This window comes from Hippichthys cyanospilos, chromosome 2, assembly GCF_059441005.1.
Source record: "Hippichthys cyanospilos isolate Australia breed blue-spotted pipefish chromosome 2, RoL_Hcya_1.0, whole genome shotgun sequence".
NCBI lineage: Eukaryota > Metazoa > Chordata > Actinopteri > Syngnathiformes > Syngnathidae > Hippichthys > Hippichthys cyanospilos.
This window is the reverse complement of record NC_142370.1, coordinates 14,444,063-14,461,947: the sequence shown is the minus strand read 5'-3', so window position 1 is coordinate 14,461,947 and position 17,885 is coordinate 14,444,063. Positions and strand designations below refer to the sequence as shown.

General features: G+C 39.6%; 1 protein-coding gene and 1 long non-coding RNA gene across 6 annotated transcripts in view; one reads left to right on the top strand and one right to left on the bottom strand.

The window, feature by feature from the left end:
* Positions 1 to 2,748: 2,748 nt before the first annotated feature.
* Positions 2,749 to 13,993, top strand: LOC148427489 (anosmin-1-like). Of its 3 annotated transcripts, none has more exons than XM_088409160.1 (13): positions 2,749 to 2,967; positions 4,388 to 4,435; positions 5,595 to 5,660; positions 5,754 to 5,976; positions 7,182 to 7,366; positions 7,444 to 7,573; positions 8,832 to 9,037; positions 9,121 to 9,241; positions 9,317 to 9,424; positions 9,683 to 9,771; positions 10,524 to 10,695; positions 12,046 to 12,254; positions 13,385 to 13,993. In XM_088409160.1, the coding sequence occupies exons 1-13, from the start codon at positions 2,761 to 2,763 to the stop codon at positions 13,550 to 13,552; spliced, it is 1,932 nt and encodes a 643-aa protein (XP_088265286.1). In that variant the 5' UTR covers positions 2,749 to 2,760; the 3' UTR covers positions 13,553 to 13,993. The 3 variants fall into 3 exon arrangements, with proteins under 3 accessions (XP_088265286.1, XP_088265285.1, XP_088265284.1); XM_088409159.1 differs by having other exon boundaries at positions 9,118 to 9,241; XM_088409158.1 differs by having other exon boundaries at positions 9,115 to 9,241.
* A 1,148-nt stretch (positions 13,994 to 15,141) lies between these two features.
* The window catches only part of LOC148427488 (uncharacterized), a 5,286-nt gene continuing 2,542 nt past the window's right edge, over positions 15,142 to 17,885 (bottom strand). Inside the window, exons 1-3 of one of the 3 annotated variants that reach the window (XR_015864779.1) lie at positions 17,539 to 17,885; positions 17,129 to 17,240; positions 15,142 to 15,537 (exon numbers count right to left, since the gene is read on the bottom strand). The exon at positions 17,539 to 17,885 is cut by the window's right edge and continues 2,542 nt beyond it. This is a non-coding gene — a long non-coding RNA (uncharacterized LOC148427488). Of the gene's footprint in view, positions 15,538 to 17,128 lie in introns of all 3 variants that reach the window. The other 2 variants (XR_015864778.1, XR_015864780.1) reach the window with 2 other exon arrangements.

Here is a 17,885-nt window from a genome sequence, read left to right as displayed (position 1 = left end):
AGTGGGAATTTCAGCAGCTTAAGAGGGCCACGTCTTTCTGCCCCTAATTTGCGCAGGATTTCCTCAGAGTTTCCAATGCATAAGTTTCCCTCTTGCCTCTGGGTAAGGAAACTGGTGGTATGTTTTCTGCTGGTAAGTGATTTGCAAGTGTTTGCAATTAAAAGGTGGAAATCATTTATGAGATATTTGGAAACTTCCAGTTAACATTACAGATGGGATTCCCTGCAAGATGGCCGCAAAATGCAGAATTGGCTGCAATGTGGAGGAAAAAGTTCCACCTGTGTCTTTTAAAACAGTAGGTCCAACCAGCACATCCTGCTCTTTAACAGAACATAATGAGGTCCGATAAGGTTTTCGCTGCTCAACAACACATCTGCTAAATCTGCTGCAAACATGTGGAAACACTTCGACGGATTATGCAAATGCCACAAAATTTGTATGCCACTGAGGGGCGAAAGCAGCGGATCATTTGAGCACCTCCAGGATTCATCCAAGGTTGCCAGAAATGGCTCTTGTCGCAAGGGGATTTTGAATGAAGAACTTTTGAACATTTTAAACGTTTCCTTGTTCAAAATCTCCCTAAGGTGGCCTCTGGTGACTTTTAACAAACCCTTCAGGAGATCCAAACATTAGCCACAACTAAATAGTCGTCCTACCACCAGAACAAAGCAGCAATCATTCGTGTCAATCATTATACACATTTTCAACAAGCAATGTGAATGCCATAGCATAACATGATCATTATTATACTTATTCATTGTTCCTGAGGAGTCAATTTTCGCTAAGTCACTCTGTGTGTAATTTGAAAATGTTATTCTACAGTGTGTTGCGAATAAACATGTTCAAAATTAACACAAAAAACATGGTTTTGTTGTTTCATAAAATACTGCCTATGTTAAATATTAAAATGTGACATTAAATGTAGTTGCATTTTTTTCAATACCACTGCTTTAAAACTTAAAATTTAAAAGCAAAAGTCAGTTGTGGTCCACTAACTATTCTATATTCTAACTAACTAATTAAAATATCATATATTCTACTCTATGAAATATCTTAACATTGTCTGAAAATATTTCAACACAGCACTATATGACGGCTATTTTTTTTAACATCGAAAGCATTGATAACCATTTGTAACTGATTAATGGAATGCTTCAGATGTTAAAATCATTCAAAACATTCATTCATTCTAATATATTCAGAGTGTCAAGTTCTGACATGTCAAGGAGAGGTTGTGGAAGGTGAGGAGCTTATAGACCCAAAATGCAGGCACGGAGGGAGGCACGGGAGCAGGGTGTGCTCAAAATGTAATTTAATAAAGGCAAAAATAAAACAGGATCAAAAATGACGTAGAATGTGACAGCAAAAAAAAAGCAAAAAAAAAAAAAAACCAAACAAACAAAAAGACACCTTAAAGACTTTGGTGACTGTGAGTAAGAAAACAAAACAAAACAAACCAGCATCATACTACAGCAATAACCATGACAAAAACTGAAAGGAATCAGGAAACTAAATACACTCAAAACTGATGAAACATTAATGAACACCTGGACAAGACACAGTTGGTACAGGGAGCTGATTGGCATGACCAAGGGAAGCAGCTTGACGAGGACCCAATCAAACTAACAAGACATACAAAACCAAGCCAACAAACCCAGAACGTGAAAAGACAAATAAAAAAATACAAACAACAAAAGCCCAGAACAGAAAACCCAATCCAAAAAACACCAAATACCACATAATTATCCAATGCCTACACATGCACATTTTGGTGAGAATCTGTCCTCTTTTTTTTTAAACTCTGAATAAACCGTCTTGTCATCACTGTCACTGTTCAATAAAGTACCAGTTGTTATAGAAGATAATACAGGGTGTCCCAAAAGTCACTGTCTACTTCTTCTTTTTTTCTGTTTCGATTAAGGTGTCATTCAGACAGGCGCGAGGCCATGAACGTTTGACAGCCGAGGCGTTGCAGTTTTTCTAAACGTATTATTCCCTTGCCCGTGGCGAGTCAAATGACATCGGAGCAGCGTGGAAAATTGACGCCTGGCTTGAAGATTTCCTGTCCGTCACTGCCTGACTGTCACACTGGTTCAAATGGCACAATTACGCTTCAGGTTGAGATGCACCCTAATCTTCTGCTTGAAGCCTTTAAACAAGCTGAAGCATTTGCTGAATTGAATTTATGTTAATGCTGACTTTCTGTGAGCCCCGCGGATGGACGTTCCCCGGCTTTGCGGAAAAAGTCGCTGTAAGAATTTGCTGTTTTTCATCAGCAGGGGTAGCAGCAGGCTATCTCATGAACAGGTCCTCTTTTAAGAAACTGCCAATGGATAGCGTTAATTTTACCGCATACAATGGAGCTGTGTGATGACTATTTAGCAGAACGAACACAAAACATGCCATAGTAATACTGTAGGATATCGTTTCAAACAGTGTGGTCAGCGAATTGCAACTGGTCCATGTCGAGGTGTCCTTGAGCAAGACACTGAACCCCCAGCTGCTGATGCTGCGTTATCAGTAGGTAAATGAGTTGTCAGTGTGAAGCTCTTTGAGTACCAATGGTAGAAAGGTGCCATAAACAGTAAGAGAAAGTCCATTTACCATTTACCATTAAAGTGTGTAAACACATTCAAATACTTCACTATCCCTTGCTGAAACGTTCACACCTTCCGCATGTATGTCACTCCTCCCCTAGCTATAAATTTTCACTTGAACGAAGGTTCTATCAGACGACCCCCTGACTGCTTTCTCACTAGAATGCCTGCTGCCGTGCCGGTGCGCACGCCCCAGAGAACTGTTCTGCTTATGCTCCTCTTTGTCTCTGCTGCCTGCACCAAAAAGCTTCTCCAAGGCTCCGACCATGGCGATGATGATGGCAAGAATGGGGCGTCCTGGCTGGAGAATTTCCCAAGGGCACGATGCATGGCCCGCTGCTTGAGCTTGCACAGCACGACAACACTGCAGGTAATTTCAACTCAACTAAAGTTATTAATTAGAGACTCATATTTTGCTCCTTTTTTTAACTTTCTGAGACCTAGCCTATTCATTTGTGTCCATTGGAGTGTACATTTTGAGTCAGTAAAAAGCAAATCAACTGAATCGCACCCAAACGTGGGAAAAATCAGGATGTCCTTTATTGAGCACACAAGGACTTAGCAGAGTAGTTTGAAAACGTCAAACGCTATAGACCAAACAAATGTCCGCTACAGTGGACACAAATGAATAGGCTGTCTTATAGAAGGGTAAAGTTAGTGTATTACCGCTTGTGAAACTTGAGTCAGTCGTTTTGTGTGAAATTGTAACTTTTTTTCTTTGAGTAAATACTCACAGTTTTGCACTTAATACATACAATATGTGTAATATTTGGACAATGCACAGATAAGATAGTTGGACTGTCTTGACAGATCGTTTGATATTCCTGATTCCATCCATCCATCCATCCATCCATCCATCCATCCATCCATCCACCCACCCATCCACCCATCCATCCACCCACCCATCCACCTGAGGACCACTACACTAAATAGGACTTTTTATCGCCGTCATATTTGCTGCTATTAAATCTTAAACAGTACAATTCCTACCAAGATTTATACATTTAATGTGATGTATGTAAACATACTGTTAGGTCCTGTAGTATGTGGACTTATTACTTACTAATTCAAACACCAAGCTAAGCTTGTCTTCTGTATCCTCTTCTTTCATTCCAACTACCTTCATGTCCCCTTTCTCGACATCTGTCAACCTTCTCTTTGGTCTTCCTCTAGACCTCCTGCCTGGAAAAAAATCTGCATCCTTCTTCCTATACATTCACTAATCTCTTCTCTGGAATCATATGTGAACCATCTCAGTCTGGCCTTTTTGACGTTATCTCCCAAAACTTTAACATGTGCTGTCCTTCTGATGTGTCATTCCTGACCCTATCCATCCTGGTCACTCCCAAAGATAACCCCAGCATCTTCATCTCTATTTGATCGAAAAGTGAATTACCATGTTTTGTGAGCAGTATGTCTTGTTATACCTTTCTTTTCAAAATCCCACATGGATCAAAGCGGAATTGAAGATTCCACTCTAATCCGAAAGACTAATCTGACAGGCATTTGGTTCCTTAGATGTTTTAATTTCCCATTTGTTTCCTCTCATTTCACAAAAGTAATGAAGAGGTACTTGGAATATGAGGTTCACTGAGGTTCATGAAGGACTCCAAGTATAAAAGTGTCCCACAATCTGATCACTTTTGAATCAAATACAAAAAAAAAAAAAAAAATGCTGAAAGCGTTACACATTCTGTGTTGAGTCACTTTTATTCCGTTAGTATTTGGCTTTTCAACAGGTCATTACATTTATTCTCACATTTGGTAATTCTATTTTTGTCTCCTTGCAGAACAATGGATCACTATCCTGGTGTCGTAGTCATAAAGAGTGTGCAAAGGTCAGTTATTTTTACGCAGTCCGGTATTTTTAATCCAAATTCTTCAGCGAATCAGAGAGTGAATGCCATTAAAGCTTGAGATTCAAGCATATGAGAGAATAAAAAACAAAAAATCCAGTTTTATTGGCTTTTGAATGACATTTCAAAAATAAAAAATAAGGACAATCAGTCTAGGAATATTTATATTAGATTTGACATTTAATTTGCCTTTTAGAAGTAATATCACACCATTACGCTTTGGATCGACCGACATGGCGAGAGAGTGATTCTTACTTATGATGTTCATTTTCCCTGACTGTACTTTCAAATAATATCTTTGATAATAGATTTGTATTCACCTTTTAATGACTTCTTGGTTTACTGAACCCTTCAAAAGCAAGATTCTAATTAGTAAACAGTACTTAACAAATTGTTATGAAAAAAAATCTTACTGACCTACTGAAATATCTTGCAAACGCATTATTCTGGGAAGAAATTTGCATTCTAGTTCTTCCACTCAAGAACAGACAACATGAGTCATGCGCGTTCTCTCTCTAGCCAAGGCTAACATTCCTTTTTTTACTTTGCGATACAAATGAAGACTTTTATTCAATTCAGTTAAATAGAAGAGTGTGACGTGTGCGCAGTCCTTGAGCTCATTGAAAGAGTTCCTTACGGGAAAGCGAGAACAAAGTGATTGATTTCATCTGGAAATGAGGCAGAAAAGGAAGCATCGCTGGGATTTGCAGAGCCAGGGATGGCACAAGAAGTGGCAATGTCACTCGCTATTAGAGAGGCGATTTCTTTTGGAGGCCCACAAGGGAAGATGAGAGATGACAGGCCAAGCGTCGCATTGTCAAGTGGCCAGCGCTACACTTGCTGTGCACATAGTAAGCCGACTTAATCTCCAACTTCAATAAAACAAGTCGTGAGGTTACCTTGATCCGTGGTTCTCAAACTTTTTCAAGCAAGTGCACCCTTCCTGCTCTCAATGTACTCAAGTAAAGATGAAAAGGTGGCTTTAGCCCCATTCCCGTGTTTGTAGCGTTCTGCCGGTTGGGATATGTTTGCCCCCTTTGCCCGCTGTACTTTACACTGTCCCCAGGAGAATCACATTGCACTCTGAAGTGTACGTTATTTCAACCCGAAAACTAATCATGAATTCCCATGTCTTAACCAGTGCCTGCATCCCTGTAAGGGCTCCTGGCCGGCGAAAAGGAAGAGTGATTGCCAAAAGTTCTGTGAGGTAGATGCATCCCAATAATGCTTATCTTTGGTGCAGAAAAATGCTAAAATGGTAGACGATGACCTGCCTGTACCCCATCTCCTGCGGATTCAGAAACGCTTTCCCGTGGACCACTGGGAATGTGTGGCTAGTTGTGAGTTCCTTCAGACGCTGATGGAGGTCAAGCAAGGAGTCTGTCCACATCCAAACACGGTCAGTGGCTTTGCGGCCGCCTGCGTCCACGTTTGCGATGGCGACCCAGAATGCCCTGCTCAGAAGAAGTGCTGCTCTAATGACTGTGGTCACACATGCCAGTCTCCACTGGACCTTTACAAGGGTGAGTGTGACAAATCTGAATGAACCGCCGGAGAAGAACTACGATTCTCTCTTTTAGACTGTATGTGTAGACATCGCCAGCCATATCGGGTGTGGCCGATCTGCCCGTCAGTGAATTCGAGTGACTTCCCGAATGTCAACAAAAAGTTGATGTCTCTTATTCACCCAATGACATATACACACCAATGTTTGGGAACTATATACACACATGCTTCACAACACATTTAATTTCAGTTTGATGATTATAAGTGCTTACTTGGAGAGATACCTACATTAGTAGCTCTAAATACTCATGTAACCAAATAAAAAATAACCACATTTGTTTGATGCTTATTATAGATTTAAATATAGATTGAGAGAAGTTAACATCACCTATATGCCATGCCTAAACTATAGATGACAGAAGATAAATATGTAACAAAACTGTGGCCTGACTGCATGTCTCCTCCGCTCATTTCGACAGTTTCTCAGCACCATGATACCACCAGATGGTTCCAAAGCAATGTATTTATGAGACATAGCTTTGGCCTGAGCACAACAGGAAAAAAAACGTATCCAGTGGGAACATTTCCAGCCAGCCAGTATATATGGTTCAAATTTGTAGTGATGTGTTAACATTTCATGAACTAGCATCCTTGTTTCAAGTTCACAGACACTTACAGGCAACAGCTACAGTGTTTGAGAGGGAAGGGAAGGACTTGATTTTTTAAATGACTTTCAAGGTTTATTAATTTCAGACTTTAAGTCACTACTTTTTTTCTCACGCTTTGAACCCCGTGGCTTTTAATCCGGTGGCTTTTTACTAGTCACCAAGGGGCAAACTGGTTTCTGTCAAAGCAGCCATTAGAAAACTAACTTCATACCAGCTGTGATTCTTGGGGCACAACAAAATATTTACTGCCACGGGACATCATTGTGACTCATGAATGGATGTAGTACAGGAGGAGAAGAGAAAGATGATAGCGCTCAATAACTTCTGGTAGGCTTATAACTCTCAGTTGATGTTAGATTGCTATTCATTTCAAAATATGTGTCGAACTGTGGTTGTACTTTGCACGTCAAAGAAAAATATATGGTAGGACCTCAAGATTACCACTCACCTGAAATGATGCTTTTAATACATAAAAAAACCTCGGCTGACCTCTGCTTCTTGAATTTGCTATTTGTACGTTTATTGCTGCTTGATGGCTTCCATTCATCACCCAGGGGCTCCTCTAAAACCGAGGAAGGAGTTGAACTTTGAGGAGATGCCCCCTGGCCATCTGGAGGTGCGCTGGTCCTCCAGGTTCAATGCCTCTGCTGAGCCTGTGGTCTACATCCTGCAGAGAAGGTGGAACTTTGGCATTCAGCCCAGCGATGATGATGCCGTTTCCTGGCATGCGGTTGCACAGGTTGGTGGGCTACTTACCAATGTTTTGTTCAAATATCTGTTTTTTTAAAATTCGACACCAAACTTGATTCATGACAGATCACAGAGCAGAGAACCCGAATGCATGACATCCGACCGGGCCGCTGGTACCAGTTCAGAGTTGCAGCTGTCAATGCTCGCGGAACCAGAGGTTTCACCACTCCAAGTCGGCACGTTCATTCCAGCAGAGGTCAACTACCTTAAAGCTTGGTTTATGCCTAACGCGTGAACGCGTCTCCTTTCTGCGCGGAATCTCGCCGGCATGCATTTTGCAGAACTTTATACTCGGTGCGGCTGTCCCCCGCAGTCAGCCGATATTCTCCCATACTATAGGTGGCAGTAAATGGGCTCTACACCATACAAACAATACCACTCTGTAACAGAAGTACAGCATCCTGCTTGATGCAAATGATCTAAATTCTTCTCCTCATGCCTCTTCAGTCTGCGTGCTCGCGAGGAGTTTTTTAGGTCACCGTAGTCCTTTTCAGCCAAATCATGAAGGTGTTTGTACCGGCGAACTTCTATGAACAATAATTCGTCTGTCATGTTTTCTGCGCAGAAATTCCGGAAGGTACGCATTGCGGAAAATCCGGCCCCCGCGGACTCGTGCGGAGGAGCGTGGTTGTTGAAATGATGTCATTTCGGAAGCTCTCACATTCAAAACAAGTGTTAAACACCTTGTAAGCAAAACACGTCTCTTTAATTTGATACAATAAATATTAAGTGTTAATTGTGCAGCATTTCAGTGATCTAGCCAACTAGCTGCTAATTAGCTAACAGCGCATCGTAATGAACAAGACTGCAGAGGAACTCCATTTCTTAAATGGTGTTGGCTCAGAGTGGGGCTAGAGGTCCCCCTTTTTTTCCGACGAAATTAGAGTTTGAACATGGTCAGTCTCTTGAATTGGACTAAAGTATGAGGGCAAAACAGTACTCTTTATTTACTGTGATTTGACAGGTTTTATGAAACTGTTTTCGTTTTTTAAAATGAACAAAGCAAATCCGCACACCAATAAAATTGAGCAAAATTAATTGTGGAATGAAAAAAAACAAATGACTTCAAGTAAATCCCCACAAATCAAACGGTTAATTGCAAATAATCAGACGTTAGTAATGACTATCAAACAAACAATAGCCACAAGTCTGTCACTAAGGAGCTCAGCGTTGTGCTTCCATCCCACAGGTCTTAACCGCTGGGGATCTTCTTCCAAACTATGCTCCCACAATTGCACCGACACTATTTATAATCACTAGCATGCAGTGTCACATTTAATAGCGCTGGGAAATTACACTGCCCCTCTGACTGCCTGATAACATAGTTTTCAGCCGTTGTAATTAGTAACAAAAACTGTAATTCATTTAAAGTGGTCTTTAAAGTCAACATGGGAGGTATTTTTTGCAACAGCACATTATTTTTCTGTCTAGTGACCTGACATCTCCATCCTCAGAACCCTCTCGCCCTCCCGCACCAACTAAGCTGAGAGCAACCAACATAATGTTTTCTTCGGGCCACTGGGTGTGGGTCCAACTACAGTGGAGCATGCTTGATGACCTCGATGTCCCCGTTCACCACTACAAGGTCAGCTGGACTTGGACTGCAATTGGTCAACATGCTGCGTCCTACTTGACCAAAAGGTGGAAGCTAGTGAGTGAGGTAATGGATCCTGAGAGCATTTTGGTTCTGGGAATGGGCAAATATTGTCACAAGGTCACATGTGCTCAATGGTGTAGAAGCAGGTGGTGCTTGGTGGCCTGCGGTCCGACCAATCATATAGTGTGGAAGTCCAGGCTGTGTCCTACTGGAAACAAACCCAGCTGAAAGGGCCTCGGGCCATTGTACACTTCAGCACTCAGCTCAGTATGTACACTATGTGTCTTATATACTGAATTGTTGCCTTCAGAGGATATTTTATTTGTTTTATTTGTTTTAAAGATGCCAACGCCACACAAGTATCCTCGCTGGCTGACAACCTGCATGTGGGGACACCGTTATATCAAAATGGACAACTTCAAGTTCACGTTTACTGGCAGAGCAGCACTGGTGCGTATGAATGCATGTTTCATTTTTCATATATATATATATATATATATATATATATATATATATATATATATATATATATATATATATATATATATATATATATATATATATATATATATATATATATATATGGGTGTATTCTATTTTTTCAAAGCCTGGGCTTACTATTTGTAATTTTTTACTTAGCAAAATGTTCTCTTTCCTTTTTGCCCAGAGAGAAAATCCCATTAATTTCCAATGTCATTCTTTGTGTAGATCCTTCAGTTGAATACTACAGAATCCAGTGGGTACCAGAGCATTGCACACACAAACAAAATGGACTGAGAGCGAAGACCAGTACTCAGGTTTCATTTCATTTTTAGAAATGTATACATGTTATGCAGGATAAACTGATTTGGCTTTGTGTTTGCATTTTAATGTGACTGCCCAATAATGACAAAGGAAAATGAACTTGAGTCCTGTCAGGTTCAAAAAGGCATACATTTATGCTAGGTTCACACTGCATCCTAAAGTAAAAAAAGTAAAAAAAAAAAAAAAAAAAAAAAGTAAAAAGTAAAATCTGCATCCAAATTAGATTTTTTTTGGCCTTTTCCGACCTGAATCTGATCTTTTTATAGCAGTATCAACGTCACTGATTTTTTTCAAATACATACATGGTTCAAAGTACGATGTGTATCTGATCTATTGACAGGCAATGTCTATCTGAACTGGCATGTCGCGTTCATTTGACTAGCACGTAACTAATAAGTCACAAACTTCACAAAGCTCAAAGCAAGCGAGAGACACGTTGCTGGCACTGCACAAAATGGCATGACGACGAAACCTCACCCTTCCTCTGTTTAATCCACTCTCAGATTAAATTGAAAATATTCTTCCTCCACATTAAGTATGCTCGCTGTCTGTGGCATCACAATGTCCTCATTGTGCATAAGGGACATTTTGGGGCTATTTAGCCTTCAGGTGGCAGCAGGTCGCATTTATTTTATTAACGAAATCACGAAAAAAATCGGCTTTCACAAAATAATTGAAATGGAGAATTAAGCTCTGCAGTGTGCACATAGCATAATAACTGTAACTAAATGTTGTGTGTTCTCAGGAGACCTTCATTAGCCTGCAGGGCTTGCTCTTCTCCTGTAGGTACAAGGTCCTACTGCAGCCTGTCAGCAAGACCAGCCGTCCACAAGCCAAGAGCATCTACTTCATTACCCCTTCTTGCTCTGCCATCCAAGCCAAGAGTCCAAAACTCATAACCTGTTATGGAGAAACACGTAAGAGAAATGTCTGTAAGAAACACATTTAGGCATCCATTCAATTATCATTACGGCAGCCACCCAAGGAGCAAAGTCACAAAGTGATACGCTTTGGGTATTTTCATCATTTGTCATCCAATTAAACAGCTTACATCAGGGGGTTTGAAACATTTAGCATCCAGGGACCCCGAGCAGCTGTGAACATTTTTTAAGGATGCCCTCATAATCCTTAAGACAATTAAACATTACGACCACGTTAAAGTACTTTTTTCCTATAATTAGGCCAATACGGATGTTTTGAGGGCGATGCCAATTTTTGGCGGAAAAAAAATACTAATATTATCAATTAATCAGACAATTGATTTAAAATTTTACAATGAATAAAATAAATGTGTTTACTCCAAATGCATTTCACTTGGAGCCAGTCTTTTGTAGAGTTTCTATATTCACGTCCTGGCAGTACAACAGTAAATATGATGTATAAAAATAATCCTTTTCAGTTCACAGAATGCATTGCATGGCACAATTAACATAGTTATCAGGACATATATTCTTGTCATATAGGTTTTTGTTGCTAGTTGAATAGATGTCAGATTTGATACATGTATACTTGATTTATGTTGCATTATGTATTTTTTATTTTTTTTAAACAAACTGCGCCTTTAGGAGGTGCATAGAGTGGTGACAACCAGATTCATTCTTTGCACAACCTCCTTGCATTGCTCACGTGGTCATTGCTTGTAAAAGTTAGGATTTGCTTTGTTTTGAATGAAAGAGCACCAGAATGATCTTAGTGACAAGATTCTTCAACTATATGTAAGGGCACAAGGTTATTGTATAGATTTTGTTGTTATACAGTAAATAATGACACCAGTGTTACTTGTATACAGCTGCTGCTATTGGTTAGATTACATCAGGTAAAAAGTTAAATTAATCAGCAAATATTGTTCGTTTGCCCTATTTCTTTTGAAGGGCCTGAATGGTACCTAACCCTATAATACAAAATGAAGGCATACCACAACTGGCAAATGAGTCACTATAACAGAATTTAGCAATAGGATGCTTCATGTTTCATCAATTTGCTCTTAAAAATGCACTTTACCTGTCATGGGAATTATCTGCAGAAATCCTTTTAAACTCTCTCTTACCCCCATTTGAGAACCGCCGTCCTAAGATAGCGCTCCCAGACAGCCAGTCTGAAAACTGCTGCAGTGTGTTGTCAGTGGCGCAGACCCCCTGTGGCCTTTGCGCAGCGCACTTCAAGTGCTACCTGCTGCGCAAACATAATCCTGCATTGTACAAATCTAACCGCAATGCATAATAAATTGCGAATTCAACGTTGATCACATTGTGAAATTGTTCTTCCAGAGACTCCTCAGAAGGCTCTAGTCAAGCCCAGCAACCTGAAAGTTTCATTCAAGGTAAATGGCAGTAACCTGACTGCCATCCTCAACTGGGATGTGTCTGCCAGACCATCTCGGCATCACCTAACTGGATACAGGGTAGCCCTGGTGGACGTCGTGCCAAGCAGCCAACTCAGAGATGGCACCATCCTCCAATCCTGGACCTTAACATCAGTTAGTACACGAACAAAAGCACACATGGATTATTCCAGAATTGGAGGTGTTATTCTGTAACCCCCATGAAATTTCAAACAGTCTATGAGGAGCATACAGTATATAAACATGCACTTTTGAATTACTGTTGCAGCATGTAAATATAGCTGTCGTAAAGGAAATTCCTAAATATTGTTTAATCATAATATCCCATGAGCAAGACATCATTTGCTTTTTATTTTCTACCTCTCTCTTGATGGCCAAGTTAGAGCAGATTATTTTTTTGAAATTCTCATCCAGCGCACCAACACTAGCTACACAACTGAACGAATAGGACATCAACTAATATCATAAATCTTCTGTTCTATGCCTTAATATGTTCAATGTTTCAAGATTCCAAAAACATGCGTGGCATACTAAATTATCCTTAGGTGTGATTGGGTGTGTGAATGGTGATTCATCTCGGAGCGCCCTGCAATAGGCTGGCAACCAGTTCAGGGTGTCCCCCCCCTACTGCCCGGTCAACTGGGATAGGCACCAGCAAGCCTGCGGCCCTCGTGAGAAAAAGCGAACCTGTGAGATGGATGTGCTAACCACTGCTCCACAGGGAATTCCGAATTTAAACAAAATAACTTTATTGGTTTAATTGTAGTGTTTATTCAGTAATCTTTTTTTAATTAGAGAGACAAGTTTGTCCTTGACCTGTTGGGTTAGCAGCTAACAAGGCCAGCGTGTGCACTTGAGCACAATCTTTTAGATTAACATTGATTTACCAGCTAGTTAATATTATAAAGATATGAAAAAAAAGAATTATTGTTTGTATTTTATTCAATTGTGAACTACTCCACAATAAATATGGTTTTCAAGGACCTGAGCGGCGACAAAAAGGTTGTGCTAAACGTGGCAAAAATTATGACATAAATGGTCATTTGGATGATTGAGCTGGACAAACTGCATTAAATGATGGTTTACTCCTCATTTTACTTAAAACAAAACAAAACAAAACAAAAAATAATAGCAAATTATTGATCAGCATTTCAAAAATGTTAGTTGAAGTTGTTCTCCGATTCTTGAATGAGCCTACATGAAAATTGCTTCAGTGTGCTATTCTTAACACAAACATATCCCTCTTAATAAATTTCCCACTACAGGACATTAACGTTCTGGCAGTTTCTGACCTACACCCTGCCAGTATCTACAGGGTGGATGTTCGGGCCATCACTGCGGACGGTGAAGGTCCAGCCATCAGCAGAACCTTCCAGACTCCAGGATCCCGATATTTCTTAAGGCAGAGTAATATGAATGATAATCAAGCATAAGTTAGTAACTCAGAAGCACTGAACTGATTGGGATGCACCAGCGTGTCTCCCTAAATTTAAAGTGAGGTTAAGCCACAGCTGCTGGCAAAGCGCTTAAGTGGGTAATCAATTCCTGATATAGAAAGGCAACAATCAGTCAAATGACTTAATGAGTCAATTGTGCAAAGTTTGATAGCCTATTTATTTTCTGCTGTAAACCCATGTGTTTTTGGACTTCATTGCGACACTTTAGCGTGTATTTACAAAAAATATCATCAAATGGTGAAATCCTAGTACATGTTAGTTATTTCTATGTAGTCCAAATGATGTATATAATGTCTATAGCAATTGTGTTGCATTTTCCAGATATGTCAACAAATCCTCTGCAGAGCTCTTGTTCAAAGACTCAATGTTCAGTAGACAAAGAAATAAATCCCATGGCCGCGTGTAGTGCACACTTTCTTGGATTCGCCATTTTTCCTTGCTATTTTGCCCGAAGGATTGTTCCGCCCGTGTCCTTTGCGCACACCAACTCAATGCTCAGAAATGATTGCAACAGGCTTCATTGGCTTGCGTGTGCACACAACACCGCACAGTGTGCACCGCACAGCTTTTGGGAACATCGATTCTCTTGCATCAGCTCGATGCAGAAAATGAATAGTGTCAATGGGCTTTCCAGAACTCAGTCTTGGTCCAAATCAATCAAACGGAACATTTTTGCCCTTCTACCTGCTTGAGCATGAAATAACATATTTATTTGTAAAACCTCCCACAAGCTTGTTTGCAGAGTTTGGTGTCTTCATAAACGTAATACTTAAAGGCTCAAGACCTCCATCTAATAATGGACCTCATTTATTAACAGTACGTTCATATAGTATTGTGCTTGAATTGTGCTCATGCATTTTCGACGCACAGATCTGCAGGAAATTCACCAATGCTTGTATCTAAAAAAAACTTGCAATTCAAGGCCCTCGTATCTTAAAGGGACCGTAAATGATATTTAATAAATATTTAATAAAATGATATTTAAAGGGACAATGTGTTAGAATTAGACCGATTTTCATTAAAAAGAGTACATTATACATCTGTAGTTGGAACATCCAGTCCTGTAGTCCTGGTAACAATATCCATGCTTGCAAATGGCCCAGCAGTATGTAAGGATTGGCTTGCTTAATTAGACAAACAAGCGGATTTCAGCAAGACAAAGATGGTGTGTATAAAGTGGATCTTGGGGTATTTTGACCACAGCTAATCACATGGGTATAACATGGGCAACAAACTGCATAATGCCTTCCATAAAATGTAAGGAACAGTGTGCATAGCCATGGGGAAAACTTTCGTTTCGTTCAAGGTACGTTTTATGCCACACCAGCAAAATTAAACCTCACAAATGTTACAGAGGGGAGGGTCTCGAGAATGTCTCATGAAATAATAATGTTCCTTCATCTTTTTTAAATGATTCAACTTTTTATAAATCATGAGTTCATTATATATATATATATATATATATATATATATATATATATATATATATATATATATATATATATATATATATATATATATATTTCATTTTGTTTAAAATGAAAGTCAAAATGAATGAAAGGAAATAAATACTAATTTCTTTTATGTTAGGGTTAGCATGACATCTCAGCATGACAGTTGTGCTTGGGTTAGGCTCATACATTACAAAATGACATTAGTATGCAAAAGAAAAAACGTTTTGTTCTGCAACAATTTGTGTACGCATGCATATACAATCATACAGTGACCGTCTAATACAGTAACCATATTAGATGGCATCTTTGAAGTGCTTTGGGGCACTTTTTCCTCCTTTCTGATGATTTGTGTTCCAAGGCTGATCCTGGTCCTGTGGGATGTGCAGTTTCAACTCTCGAGCACTTAAATAGAAAGATGACCCACAAAGGAGGTTTATGTGGGAATCAATCACTTTAAAGCAGATGTCAAAAGTCCCTTTTAAAGGGGCAGAACCACTGCATACTGTCCTGGAAACATAAATAAAAAAACAATAACAACAAAACAACTTGTTTTAGCATACTTCTGCTCTTTGAGAGGAATTTGCAGTTTTAACAAAGCTAGCACAAAATGAATGTACCCCTGACACATACACACACAAAACATATATACCGGTAGGTTAGGTTTACATTTTGCTTTGAAAATTGTCCGAACGGACTTTATTTTTATTTACTTTCTGCAAAAGCAAGATTCAACGAATATTTGAGAAGCAAGAGATATACCTTGAAATAGAAAAAATAGGTTTGAGTTAAAGTTAGGTCTAAGCAGCAGAAAACCCAAGTGCATCAAAGTGCTTGAAAAAAGATGCCAATCCTTATTTTGTCACAATTACACGTCACATGGCAAAAAACAATCCTTTTCCCAGGCGTCATCCACGCCCCCCGTGACATTTTCCATAAGGTGAAAACGTAAGGTGTGGAGGAATCAATTCAGGCAAGCTGAGCAAATGGCAACACAAGATTGCCACTGGTGGCTTCTCTTCCCCTACAAGCAAATAAGTGGCATTTTAGGTCTATAGCAGAGGTGTGCCACTTTTTGATCACAGAGATGTCAATCATTTGTCATGCACTCACAGGCACATTCCATAGGCGTTAAACTCCAGTCCTCGAGGGCCGTAATGTTGCACGTTTATCATTTTTTTTCCCCCTGAAACCTGATTCAAATTATTAGGATCATTTTCATGCTTCCGCAGCGGTTACTGATGAGATATTCATTTGAATCAGGTGTGCTGGAGAGAAAAACCCCAACGAAAACAAAAATGATAATGGCCCTTGACGACTGGAGTTTGACACCTATGGAATGTGCTTACAAACGATTGACATCTGTGTGACTGATTTTCTCACTATCTATTAAAAAATACAAACTGAATCTAATAAAGTATATATATAGAAAACCACTTGTTTTTGTAGCTTCATTACACTGTTGGCATGAGACTAAATTGATGATGTCCTAATCATGATAAGGATTATTAAATACTATATTAAATTTACTCATTTGAAGCTTCCACATTAAAAAAACAATAACAAACCTTGTCAACCTCCTGCCACCAACATTTCAGGTCCCTCAACATGTGTGAGTATTTGTTCATCAGGAATACAGTATTGGCTTACATTTTCAAGTTTATCAATTTGGTGCGGAGGAATCAATAAATAATGACTTCCATAATGTCTCCTAGAAATGAGCAAGGAAGAGGAACATTTGTCCATTCAAAGCCATTTTACATACATTTTTAATATTGTATTGTCAACAAATGGAGATCAATTGGCCCCCAAATTGTATGCGAACATCTGTGCTGCTGCTAATTCAACCAAATTCATTCAAAACATCACAACGGTTTATAAAACGCCTCATTGTTTGCATTGTTTTGTATTCTATTCCAATTTGTATGCCACAGCTTGACTTACAAACGTATTATTCAGTTTATTATAAGTGCTACCCCTATATATAGTTACACTTAAAACAATTGCTCAGTTGCAATTCTTTCCCTTAGTTTTCATTTCCTTGTCTTGCCTGCTGCTAGCAAACCCGAGGGGCTAATAGCTGGATGTAGTGTAAACCCACCTACGTCACATGCACTCCCTGCCCTATTCCGCTCGGGGGCTGCTCTCGTCAGCGCTGTCTCCTCCTGCTGCAGGCGCTGATTCTCATTTCTGGCGGTGAACTGGAAATGTTTCTAAGATGTGGGTAAGAGAAAATTGAAGCTTCTCATGGATTGATCATAACTCATGAAGGTGTTATGTTTGAGAGTAAGACTTTTCATTTTACTGTATTGAACATGAAGTCAAAACGCTGCTGAATTGAGTAAGAACGGAACCAACGGTTATGTGCATGCAAATCAGGATCATTTTTCATTATTCCATTCATGACTTGTCAAAACCTTTCATTCCATATCTCTTTGTAACAGTATAACGGTTCACAATCATTCAATAACATGACATTAGAATATAAAACTTCACAAGCATGGTCCTCACCAGAGATGCTTCTAAATGTCTAGACCAACTTCATTCACGTTGGCTAGTCGTGTAGTAACCGTCGCCATTGTGAAAGTGGCCAATAAATCCTTTACTCGCCTAACAAGTGTCAAGACAGATACAAGCATTGTCCTCGTTATCCTCACATTAAATTTCCAATAATGTACAGTCACGTATGACTATCATGTATGGATCGCTCCCCGCTTCATGCAATTGATTTCACTGGAATCGCTCCGAACCAATCAGAACATGCAAGAGTGCTGATGTACCAATCGTGCCAGCAGGCCCTAGAAATTGGAAATTGAAATCTAATCAGGTCACTTTATTAAAAATTTAACAGCGTTTGG